This window comes from Zalophus californianus, chromosome 12, assembly GCF_009762305.2.
Source record: "Zalophus californianus isolate mZalCal1 chromosome 12, mZalCal1.pri.v2, whole genome shotgun sequence".
In the NCBI taxonomy this organism is placed as follows: Eukaryota; Metazoa; Chordata; class Mammalia; order Carnivora; family Otariidae; genus Zalophus; species Zalophus californianus.
The window spans coordinates 21,764,019-21,777,483 of NC_045606.1; the positions used below are offsets into that span (position 1 = coordinate 21,764,019).

The following is a 13,465-nucleotide window of genomic DNA, read 5'->3' on the forward strand; positions in this document are numbered from 1 at the left end:
ACTAAAAAGTATGCAGTGCCATTGAAATAGTTGCACATTTAAAAAAATAAATGTTGGGGCACCTGTGTGGCTCAGATGGTTAGGCGTCTGCCTTTGGCTCAGGTCATGATCCCAGGGTTCTGGGATCAAGTCCCGTGTCTGGCTCCTGGCTCAGTAAGAAGCCTGCTTCTCCCTCTCCCTCTGCCTCTCCCCCTCTCTTTCTCTGTATCTCTGTGTCTCAAATGAATAAATAAAATCTTAAAAAAAATAAATATAAATGTTGATTGAATTAAACCCAGTCATTCTGAATTATCAAGTTAAAGCAGAATTGCTCTTGTGGAATCTGTGTCCCCATGCTTAACTTTTTTGATTTTAAGGAGGATGATTGATTGAATTTAAAATTTAGGAGGGTAAAGGACAGCTAGTCACTGCAGGTCAGCTCGGCCATTAAGTCCAACCAATTGGTTATTGCTAATCTGTCCTGTTTTAGAGAGAGACTCTTGGCAATTTTGTTTACATCTAAGTGAATTGTTCAGTCCATGTGGCTTGGTCTAAGTGTTCTAAGATTTTAATTTGCAGGGTATATTATATGACAAAGTGATTTTAAAAATAAGAAAGGAATCACAGGAAATTGATGAAAAAGAGAAAAGGATTTAACAGACCAGAGAAATTAGTACGAATAAGATGATGTGTAAGAGAGAATAATAGAAATGAAGGGCACTTATGGAGTCATATAATTATTTTATTCTACCCCCTTCATGTCTGTCTTTAAACCAGCTTGGATTCTCAATTTCTCATTTCTTGAAACAAGATTTTAAAGAATGTTGTAGATAAAAAAGACTTCTGGGTAGAATGATGTTGTAAGTCAGAAAATACTCTTTCCTGAATATCCTCATAATATATCTGCCTGTCTCTGGTCTCTGTCTCATCTCATAATTGTAATTAACTGAAGTGATTTTAAATTCTCAGGATTCTAATTTTCATTTAACGCTAAAAGTGAAAATCCTCAGTTAAAACTATAAGCTAATGACCCATTTCAGTGTCCCGTTGGACATTGGGAATTAAGGTGCTGGAGACAATAGGTGTTAACAGCAAAGAACTTAGAGACAGAGAGTAAAAATGGTTTGTTCATCCTGCCCAGGTGAAGGTATAGTTCAGAGAACTTTCCAGCATCTGAGAGCGATGGGCATAGAAGCTAAAAGGAATTCTACTTCTTGATGTTTACCCTGTGTCTTCAGTCGCTTTCAAGACTATTTTCCAGTTTAAACTGTAACCCAAGTGGTAACTATGACCTACATGTTTATGAATTTTTAATTCTGTAGAACATTTGTATTTTTTTCTTTAAAAATAACTCCATAAAACATTTATTATTGGTAGTTTTTTCTTGGAGGTACCAGAGCTATGTTTATTTAAAATCAAGGATTCCCTAGGGCAGTGGTTCTCAAACTTTAGTAGTATATCAGAATCATCTAGAGGAATTTTTAAAACACAGATAGTTGGGTGCCACAGCCATATTACTGATTCAGCAGCTCTGGGGTGAGGCCAGAGAGTTTGCATTTTCAGCAAGTTCCCAGGTGATGCTAAAACTGCTGGTCCTGAAACTGTACCTTTGAGAACTACTGCAGTACAATATCGATCCCAGAAGTCTGAGACAAAGCTGAATCTACTCTGTGCTGAATGAACGCTGAGTTGCTTATAGTGCAAGCAGAGTTATACCTATTGGACGGGCACCAACAGCGATCACTTAATGCAGTGTTGTATTTTATTTATTTTCATAGATTGGAGCATATGATCAACAAATATGGGAAAAATCTGTTGAACAAAGAGAAATCAAGGTAACAAGTTTATTTAATTTTGTATATTCTGAAACATAGTTCTATAAATTGATTATTAACCACATTTTATCTTTTATCTTTCCATACACTTTTAAGGTATAAATATTATTCTATCCAAACTTGTAAATAAAGAGGTAAACTCTAATGCTGGCATAGTCATGTGTCTTTACGTCTGATGATTTTTTTTTTTTTTTTTTTGCTTTTTAGCATCTTTCTGTTCTTTTAAAATTTAATTTCTAATGATTTTTTTATCAGCTCTCTTCCCCTTTCACTTGTCACCTTATACTTCTAGTTTGCTTTTCCTCCCTTTTGATGCTGTCATTGCTCTGTACAGTTTATTAAACTGGTAAGTGTTTCAGGACTTTTCCCGCCTGAATGATCCTGTCAAATGCCGCTCTGCTTCATTGAGATCTGCTTTTGGTGCTACTAACAGAATGACTTGGACGCAAGTAGAGTCGCTGAAGAGTTGGTCATTTCTTAAAAGAACTTAGGAAAGTAAAGCATTAATCGAAATGTTTTTGTAGTAGGTGGTTTCTTCTTGAACATGTAATCACTTATGCTGATACGACATTCTCATAGGCTACCTGGCTAGCATGAAAAATATTTTTTTTAACTAAATTTGTTCTGTTTCTCAGCAATTGCTCCTTTTTGATAATAAATTTTATATTTTTCATTTGCGTAGATAGTACTAATCTGTGTGTTCCTGCACGAGCTAAATTTAATCTGAGCCCAGAGAATGTTACTTTAGTGGCTTGACATTTTCTATTTTGTATGAAAAGGTTTATGTTAGATTGGAAACCAGTGTCCATAGTTTCTTAAAAATCTGTCAAAAAAAATCTCAGTGTTTAGACAACTTAGTCATCTATAATAAAGAGCAAGATTCTTTGCCATTGGTCAATTTTAATCTTTGAACTATTTTCATGAAGAATTAAAGTTGCCATAAGCACCTGCTATGTGTTAAATACAGGATTAAATCATGGAAAAGATGGAATGGATTATAATTTTGTAGATGAGATTCATAATTACAAATGAGATTGATTCAGTTTAGGTCTCTGTTGGGGAGTGCAGGGGGAAGCAGCCCTGGGAAGGTTAGGAAAAACTTCACAGAGGAAGTGACTCATGAGCTGAGTTTGACAGACATTAGGAAGAATGAGGAAAACATTCCAGACAGAATGAAGAGCGTATGAAAATAAACATGCAGGAAAGAAGGAGGACTGACAGAGGAATCCTCAAGGAGCTTGACTGGTAATAGGTGGACGGAGGAAGGAGATTGGGGTGGGTAAGCCTGAAACTAGGAAAGAAAAGGGGAGTCAGATTGAGCATGCCTTGACTGCCTCACCCGGGAGAGTTTGGACATAATCTGGAAAACAATGAGGGAGAAATTGAAGGATTTTAAACAGAAAATGTTACCTGATTAAATTTGTGTTTTAGAAACTTCACTCAGGCAGCACCAAGTGTGATGGGAAATACCTGAAGAGGAGCAGATTTAAAATTGTGCTTTAGAAATATTCAGATGGTACTTGGGAGAGAGGTGTGGGAGTCCTCAGTATGAGAGTGTGTGTGTATGTGTGCTGTGTATATTATCTGTTATAACACATCATATCAGTACAGCTATAGGAGTGAGATTTACCCTGGTTGATGACAGGAAAAGGCTGAGAACAGAACACTGGGAAACAACAGTTAATGGATAAGTAAAGGGAGAGATGTAAGTGAGGGAGGTAAGAGATCCATGAGACGGTAGTCTGGCAAGAGTATCATGAAGAGTAAGAATACTCAAGCAAGTGAAGAGCAGCATGCAGGTTTAGTAAGATGCCTTGAAACCTTTTAATCCGTTCATCACAAAATGCTACATTCCTCACTTTTAGAACTATTTTAATTCCTAAATAGAGGTTAGGGTAACGGAGAATTATATTAGCTGTTCCTTGGTACACTGACAGGATGAACTTGGAGAAGGCTAAGAACTATAACTTTTTTTCTGAAATATATCTCCCTTTAAAGATAGTATTTTGTAATAGTAAGTGAAGAATTAAAAACAGTATTAAGCTTACTCTTATTATTTTGAATTAAAGGGGTCAATTTGTTGATAAGCCTAAAACATTCCATTCTTGCTAAACATTTTAGTGGAGGCAAATTATTTATTGTGTAAAATAATTTTGCATTTATTCTAAGAAAGGTAGAGAAATAACTGTGGTGTATTAATATTAATATTTGACTTAAAAAGAAACCCAAGGTTTCTAAGGACCAGGTACTTAGAAAACACTATACGGAATGCATTGAGTTTGTCCTCTCTACTCAATTGTCTGTCACAGCAGTGAGCAGCAACTTTAAAGAAATCAAAATATATTCTTTGGAGATGTTTATTTTTTTAAAATTGAAGACCCTTAGTTAATATTGCTGAAGTTTTCTGTAAGTTGCAAATTATTTTTTTAAACATTTTAGAAATTATAACCAAAAACTTCCACTTTCTGTTCACCTTGACCCAAATTTAAAAGTAAATGTGGAATTTCCCCCATTTTCATACTTAGTAGAGTTATAAAGCTTCAGTAAAAAGAACCCTGCTATTTAAAGTCATTACAGAGGAAAAACAGGATGGGGGAAACTAAATAGGATTTCTGGAAAGTGAAACTGGTGGTTACGTCCTTTGGTGGAGTCACAGTATTATACTAGTTCCAAGTATGGGATGTCTGCATCATTGAACAGAAGTACTTTCTAAATCTAAACAGCTGTTATAAGCTTTTTGGCTCAACATTAGCTGTGTACTTACAGATTTAAAAAAATACAAAACTTCATACAATTTGTGTTATTGTGCCTTAGGAATGTACTGTAAGAGTTTAAGTGTATATTCAATAAAGAATATATTACCAGGGGGCACCTGGCTGGCTCAGTCCTTAAGCGTCTGCCTTCGGCTCAGGTCATGATCCCAGAGTCCTGGGATCGAGCCCCGCATCGGACTCCCTGCTCCACGGGAAGCCTTCTTCTCCCTCTCCCACTTCCCCTGCTTGTGTTCCCTCTCTCGCTGTGCCTGTCTCTGTCAAATAAATAAAATCTTAAAAAAAAAAAAAGAATATACTACTTAGATTCTTGGAGAGTAATTGTATTTATAGTGCCTGATTGTTTCTACTTTCTAGTTAAGTCAGTAGTTATTAAATCTTTTCTTTGGAACTTAGTTTTCATTTTTTGATTGTTCATTTAAACTTTTTGATGTCCTGAAAGCTATGCTATTTTGCATGAATATAGTTTAAACCAATTTAAAATTTTCCAACTTAAAATATCTACTTACTTAAAATCAGATTTTATGAATGCTTATATATGGGTGCTGATACCTTAGTTTGGTGTTTAAAATCATTAATGTTAGAAGATTTATCAGTGAAATTTTCTTTGTTTTTCTTATTTTATTTTATTTATTTTTTAAAGGTTTTTATTTATTTACTTATTTGACAGAGAGAGAGAGAGCACAAGTAGGCAGAGCGGCAGGCAGAGGAAGAGGGAGAAGCAGACTCTGCTGAGCAGGGAGCCCAACGCAGGGCATGATCTCAGGACCCTGGGATCATGACCTGAGCTGAAGGCAGCTGCTTAGCTGACTGAGCCACCCAGGCACCCCTGTTTTTCTTACTTTAAACCCTCTAAATATTCTGATAGGTTACCATGAAGGGGAGTTTTATCAAAATTGGCAATTATAAAAAATAAAATAAATAAAATAAAATAAATAAGGGGTACCTGGGTGGCTTAGTCAATTAAGCATCGACTTTTTTTTTTAAGATTTATTTATTTATTTGACAGAGATAGAGACAGTGAGAGTGGGAACACAAGCAGTGGGAGTGGGGGAGGAAGAAGTAGGCTTCCGGTTGAGCAGGGAGCCCAATGCGGGGCTTGATCCCAGGAACCTGGGATCATGACCCTGAGCCGAAGGCAGGCGCTTAACGACTGAGCCACCAGGATGCCCCAAGCATCCGACTCTTGATTTTGGCTCAGGTCATGATCTCAGGGTTGTGAGATTGAGCCCTGTGTCAGTCTCTTCACTGGGCGTGGAGCCTGTTTAATATTTGCTCTCTCCCTCTCCTTCTGTCCTCGCCCCTTCCCCTGTTCATGAGCACAAACTCTCTCACTCTCTCTCTCTCAAAATCAATCAGTCAGTAAAAATGGCAGTTGTGCTGTGACTCTACAATGTAGCTCAAAATAAATGTTTTAATAAAATATTAAATAGGAAATGAACCACATAGAAAAAGGTCAAGAAGAATGAACATATTGAAAAACAACACAGTTGCATAAATCAAGTTAATTTACTGTTCTTCTCATAAGGAATTTAAGTTCTTAAAGCAACCTGATAAAAATTTTAAGTATACAGCAGTAAATTAAGCTTCAGATTTGTCATAAAACATTGGCAATAAGATTATTTTCAAATTATTAGAAAAAGAATGTATAAAAGAAGCAAATCAAAATATGTTACTGTTTTCACGTTTGTTGGCAGTAATAAAGGTTAAATCTCAAACTTCATACCAAATCTAAATAGTGCTCTATTAATGAAATTTTGTTTTTACATATTTGTATTATTAGAATTGCTTTTCCAATTTGCAAAATATTGGGGGTGGTTCATAGTCTGCAAGCCACTCTATCATGACATTAAAATGGGAAATGAAGTACAGGTGCAGTCAAGTCTCGTTATTCGCAGGAGTTACATTCTGTGACGTCACCATGAACACTGAATTAGCAAATACCACTGCTCCACCTCTAGTCATAACACCTTCGTCAGGTGATCAGTACATATCCTTGTTTTATGTATGTTTCTGTTGAAAGACACCTTGTTTAATAGATATTGTTGATGCATTAACAACTGAACTCATGGCCAATGATACTATATAATTCATGCCCAAATAGAGCTTATCTAGCGCGCATTTTCTCAGTGCGGCATATCACAGTCTTCTTTACACTTAGAACACTAGACCGCACTTCTGTACTGTGCTTGAGGTCGATTTTTAAACAACAAGATTACCAACAAGAAGTACAAAAAAAGCAAGACCCAGCACTAAATTGTGAAAAGGATACTTATTTCCAGCCTGAGAGCTGAAATAAGAAAGCAGATTGTTGCCTTGTTTGCAGCTGCCATGTGCACATTGGGTGACTCAAATTTTTTGCCACTCTTACTTTGTGCATGTCTCCAAATGACTGCAAAAGCACAGCAAGTATTGATTTGGGGATAAAATAAATTTGCAAATATAGAATCTATGAATATGAGGATCCGACTATATATAAAATTACCATGGCTATGTCTTCTGTCCTGACTCTTTTCTTCTCTTGTTTTTGTACCTCTGAGTAGTTTTCAACTTCACATGGACAGACTGTTTGGAAGGGTTTGGCAGTTAATTGCTTCTTGATTTCAGGATACATTTTGGTTTAAATATCTCAGTTAATTCTGAGCTCAAATAGTCTCCTCTTCTTTGTTTTAGATGCAAACAGTACTTAACTAAATTTTTACCTTAGGGGTCATTGTTTTTTGGATCAGGACCAAACAGAATTTACTGCATACTTGATTAATTGAATGAATAGTAAACAAATCCTCTAAACACTGCGTCTCATATCTCAGCCTCTATTTGGCTCCTGAGGAATTTAGCCTAAGCTCTTCCAATTCTTAACATCCTAGTTTTAAGTGTAGTTTTTTTTTTTTTTTTCAACGATTTTGATCTCTGGCCTTATTCCCTACCCTTATTCCCACTCTGTACACTGGTGGCAGAAACTTAGTGTTCAGTAATTCTGAGTGTAAACTAATTCAATTTGTGACTCCTGCTTTTCCCTCTTCCTCCTCCGCCTGGGCATGGCGTCTAAGTTCTAAGGTGATTAGGTGGCATCGTGGTCTCGTTAGTGGTTGGCATGTGAACATAGTGGCGACCCTGAGCATCATCCTCTCTGGGTCTCAGCTAATACCATCCCCACATGCTGGCATCAGCTGAGAAGTCTGCATCCCCGTCTGTCCCCAGCTTTGTGAGCCACTGCTTCTTGCAGCAATGCCCCCAGCATCACACTTTGGGGGCCTTTCAGGGCCCCTGCTCTCCTAGCCAGCCTGTGCAAATCTGGGGCCAGCACAGTCTCGTGGACCATCTCAGACTGTACATCCAAATTGAGTGGTAGTGATAGTCTTTGTTCTAGAATTTTCCTTTTAGTAATAAACAGGCCTCTCCTGTTACACACATCCCTAAATTTATCCTTTTGTAAAGCAATAAAATGTATTCAATACTACAATTACATTCCATTTGTAACAAATATACAATGTGTTATATTTCTCCAGTATATTAAGTTTTTTTTAATTGAAATCTTTAGAATTTGATTATTTTCTGTTATTCTGGATTTAAAAATATATCTATTGAATTCCAGTACTATTTTTTATTGAGGTATAATTGACATATAGATTTTATTACTTTTAGGTATACAGCATGATTCAATATTTATATATATTGAGAAATACATTGTGTGTATTGAGAAATGATACCACAATAAGTAGTTAACATCCATCCCCATACTCAGTCACAAAGATTTTTTTTTTCTTGTGATGAGGACTTCTAAGATCTACTCTCTTACCAATACTACTTTAATGTATTATAGGGTTTAAGGAATAAACCAAAGAAAACAGCGCATGTGAAACCAGACCTCATAGATGTTGATCTTGTAAGAGGTGAGTCTTGAATAAATAAAAGCTTAATGCAATTAGAAATTGACCTTGAAGAAACAGAATTCAAAGTGGGTTAGATACATGTTTGTAGAAATAAAAGCAATGCAAGCATAAGTGAAGGCAGGAGTCGTACAAGAGATAACGGAGGTATTTAAATACCACTGACTAGTCTTTACTCCCACTAGAGATCAGTCCAAGAAATAATAAAAAGAAAAGAAAACCAGCTTGTGTTTGCTTAGCAAGCTGTATGGCTTGATTATAAAAATCAAAGTGGTAACTTTTAATTCCTAATTGGAACTGACATTCGAACATTGTCTTATATATATAAAATATGTGGGAGAAATTTTGCTGTTATTTCAGTTAAAATAGTTTTTTTTCAGAGTACCTGAGTTCATATTAATATGATAGCATGAAGAATGTTTTTAAACTCTGTGTACTACCCAAAATTGGGCATTTCTCACTCACAGTGTAATACAAAATAAAATTAGACATAGCTTTTTGTTCTTCAAATGTTGAAATTTTTTCTCTAAGGAAATTAAAGAATGATAAATGTACTCTGTCATTTTATTTTACCTTTTTCAGGGTCTGCATTTGCTAAGGCAAAACCTGAAAGTCCTTGGACTTCTCTGACTAGAAAGGGAATTGTTCGAGTTGTGTTTTTCCCCTTTTTCTTCCGGTGGTGGTTACAAGTAACATCAAAAGTCATCTTTTTCTGGCTTCTTGTCCTTTATCTTCTGCAAGGTATAATTAAATGGTAGAAATTCATTTTGCTTTTAACTTTTAGGATGTTATGTTTTTAGGGTTACTAAGGCTTTTTAAACATATACTTATTGTACTGAGTATGAAGATACACCTTTATTGTGATATTTCATTTAGTAAGACACAGCTGGTTTGGTATTAAAAATGTTTGAGAAAACAAAGCAGTTATTTTCCAGTATAATTTTTTGAAAATTAGAATCTGTGGATGGCTAAAGAAAAATACAGATTGAGAGGAACTTAACAACTAGAAAGTCTCTTCAAATGCACATACATACCACATATACCTACCACGCTAGTCTTTTTTTATACAAGCGGTATGAGTTCATTTTTCCTGTCTCAGCCATGGTTTCTCTTTTCTTTTGACCACGGTGTTCTGAGACTCCTCATTCTGTACTGAAGAGTCTGTACCCCATTTTCTGAGTGCTCTTCAGATTCTCATTTAATTCTCACAGCCACCATGCAGGGAAGTGTAAATACTGGTATTCTGCCTAGCTGATAGAAAGGGGACCCGAAGGACCTGAGGGCGCAAAGTTGCAGTTTGCAGGTGCAGGAGAGTCCAGATTCAAGTCTCAGCATTCTGACTACCGAGTCACACGCGCGCAGTCCGTCACGTTGGCTCCCCCCACAGCAGCACTCTGGTGCCCAGTCAGAGCCGCAGCATGTAACGCGTACTACACGGCGCCGTCACACACTTGGGGGCGTGGAGACACCACTCACATCCCTGCAGTCTAATAAAAGCAATGATTTTAATTTAGTGGGTACCCTTTCAGTCTTTCTAATGTCTTGCTTTTTTAAAAACATCGTTGTAACCTTGAATGATTATTTAAATATGTTTTATCAACAAACTCTAAGTAAAAAGATAAATAACTTTTTTTTTCAGATAAATGTCTTTTAAGTAAATGAAAATGTAATAAAACCTACAGGCTTTTATTTAGGTAACGTTGTTTCTTCGAAGCCAGGGTACATCTTATATACATAAAAGGGACTGAACTCTGAAGATTTGTGATTTTTATCAGTAGAGTATGTGTGTGTTTCTGATTGAAGAAATGATAAATAAATGTTCATTGCAGGAAATGTAGGAAAAAAACAAAAAACCCACCCATAATCTTGCCTTTCAGTTTACTTTGTAACATTTTTAAATGTTGAGATTATTCTATATAAACAATTGTATTTTTTTGCCTTATGTCATCACAAGTATCAGAGTCTTAAAAATACATTTTTAAATTATTGTAAAATACCTATCCTACATCAGTGTTGGACACTTAAGATTTTTGCTGTTTTTTTGCTATTATGATGACTAGTTTCCATTGTAACTAGACGTTCACATATTGTATCTGAAATTCACTTACTGGCTTGTCTACGTTAAATAAGGAAGACAGGTTAGATCAGACATGAAAAAGATATTTTTCAGTTCAGAACCAAAGTTTAACATTTTAAGTGGTGAACACTGAATATTCTCCTACCAAATCAAAGAAGTGACTTAACCTGCTTCGAGTCACAGCCAGTGACAAAGTGATGATATGACCCTTAATGACCCTCAGGAATCTGCTGGTACCTCTCGAAACCCCTGTGCCTCCATCTCTTTGCATATAAAAGTAAGGCGCAGCGCTCTGAGTTACCTCATTCTCTATCCCACCCTTACCTCCTAAAAGGTAGAAAGAATCATGTGCAGTCAGATTTGGTTTTTGTATAGGTTTTTACTTCAATTGCATGCCTTTTAAGTATCGCAACTATGTATTCTCAACTCCATTTATGCTTTTTGCTTGTATCATTTCTCACCTAGATTACTGCCAAGAGCCCTTGTATCTTCTACCTTCTATCCATTTACCTTTTAAATTGCAAATTCAAACCAGCCACTTAAGGTCTAAATCTCTTTCTAGTTGTCATTGCCTTCAAGAGGAAAGCCAAGTTTTTTAGCCAGTCCCTTGTTGACTCTCTCCCCAGGTTTTACCAGACTAAATTAGCTCTTTGCTCTTTCTTTTTTGTGTTGTTTTGTGGTGTTTTTGTTTGTTGTTGTTTTAAATCCTATATGCCTTTGAATGTGCAACTCTCTTTGTTTGGGTGGCCCTTTTGCCTTATATTTACCTAATCTGCATCTACTTGTTCTCTCAGTTAGATTAGGCATCCCTTGCCACCTTCTTTGAGAATCCTTTTCCAACCCCCCCCCGCCCAAATTTAGCTATAGATCTTTCTGTGCACATTATAGCACTCTTCATAGGTATTGTATTAGTCGGCTTGGGCTGCCATAACAAAATACCACAGACTGTGTGACTTAAGCAACAGAGATTTATTTTCTCACAGTTCTGGAGGCTGGAAGTCTGACGTCAGTGTGCCATCAGGTTGGTGTCTGATGAAGTTTCTCTTACTGACTTGTGGATGGCTGCCTTCTCACTGTGTCCTCCCATGGACTTTCTGCTGTGTGTGAGCAGAGAGATCTCTGGTATCTCTTTGTCTTAAAAGGACATCAGTGCTGTTGGATTAAGGCTCCATCCTTATGACTTCATTCAGCCTTTACTACATCCACATAGACGCTGTAGGGTTTCAGCATATGAATGGGGGGGGCAGAGTTCAGTCCATTACAGGTATTTTGTTTCTTTATGTGTCCCCCTTTTCTTCTGAATTGAGGAGGGGCAGGGAGCCGCGACTATGTCTTATTTGTCTTACTACTCCCAGTGCCTAACATCTGCCACTAAATCTCAAAGATGGACAGACCTGAAAATTAAACTTTAGATATTTTGTATTTCTGACGATTATCCCTAGAGTTATGCCTGGCCAGTATGTGGAGTCCTACCTTGGGACTTTTGTGCCTAATAAAACATTTTGTTTTGTTGAGCTCTTGGAGGAATCTGTAGAAGTACTGCCTAGCAAAAATCTCTAGTAGTTCTGTCTAGTTCATCGGACTTCATTAAATGATCAAAAAGTATAATTTAGCATTATATAAGAGAAGTGAATGATTTCTTCTTAACCCTTCACTCAAAGGGGAAAAATAGGTTGGAGATTATACCAGAAACTCTGAAACTCTTAAGTAGCATTTGCATCCCCCTTCTTTTTAAAGGTAGTTAATGATGGTGAATAAAAGTACTATTTGCCAGTGTTAGGTACACATTTATTTATGTAAGGAGCTTTTCAAAGTGTTTTATTGTATTACCTCACATGTATTTATAGTACCTGTATCCTGTTTTATTGTACAAAAAATAAACCAAGGCTCAAAAAGGTAAAGGAATTTAATAAAGGTCACATTAGAGTTCCTATTAAAGACAACAAAAACTATACTTCTCAAAATTCTGGACTCTGTTATAAAACAACTAGAGAATTTGGGTTAAATTCCAGGGTAATTCATAAAGATGATTGGCATTTTAAAAAATTTAAGTCTTTTTTTTTTCTTTTTAAAGAAACTTATTATTCAGGAGAATATAAAGCTGTAAGTTGTGTTTATGATACCTCTTAAACACAGGTGAGGAGCTAAGCTTACATCTTGGTATGCTAGAATCCTTTCTTTCAGTTGCAGATGGCAAAAACCAAATGCAAACTAGCTTTTGCAAAAAGTGTTGGGTTTTTTTGTTTGTTTTTACCGCTGATCATAAAAATTTTCAAAAAAACGAAACTAGATGGGCTACTACAAAAACAATAACTGGGATGGCCATTTGTTCGCTTTGCTTGGGACTGTCCAGCTGTCCAAACCTACTTGTGTTGTCCTGGTGCTTTTATTAACGGCTCTCCTTTTACTCTCAAAAGAGTCCTGATTTACATGATAAGTTATATAGTCATTCTAAATAGCATATGCCCATCTTTTTGATTAAATCATTATTAATCTTTTGGAATATTTACTTAATATACTTTGTTAAAATAAATTATATACATCATGATGTTTTACTCCTGAATACATCAACATGCATCTTTTCAAAATATGCACATTACACAAGCACATTACAACAGTCACACCTAATAAAATGCACAAAAATCTCCTAATTTTCAGATTCTCCAATTGTTCCAAAACAGAATTAGGAACTCCTAGGCCCTGTGTCCAAGCATTGCTGGATCTAGAGCCTCAGATGATATCTTCACTTTTTATACTGTTGTTTTTGTTCTCATCATGCTGGTCTATTAAGGAGGTGGCTGAGGTGGCCCCTGGCAATTTCATATTTCCATAGTCCTTAGTGTTTGTGATGTAAGAGAAAGCCTTCTTTCCAACTACCTGTATTAATCCCTGAAAAAGATTCTGATTGGTCCT

The 13,465-nt window shown here is 36.2% G+C and overlaps 1 protein-coding gene across 3 annotated transcripts in view; it reads left to right on the plus strand.

The window, feature by feature from the left end:
- The window catches only part of PHTF2 (putative homeodomain transcription factor 2), a 112,789-nt gene that overhangs the window by 58,691 nt on the left and 40,633 nt on the right, over positions 1–13,465 (plus strand). Inside the window, exons 3-5 of one of the 3 annotated variants that reach the window (XM_027574515.2) lie at positions 1,758–1,814; positions 8,409–8,478; positions 9,058–9,216. In XM_027574515.2, coding sequence (XP_027430316.1) covers positions 1,758–1,814; positions 8,409–8,478; positions 9,058–9,216 — 286 coding nt within the window. Of the gene's footprint in view, positions 1–1,757; positions 1,815–8,408; positions 8,479–9,057; positions 9,217–13,465 lie in introns of those variants that run through there. The other 2 variants (XM_027574516.2, XM_027574517.2) reach the window with 2 other exon arrangements.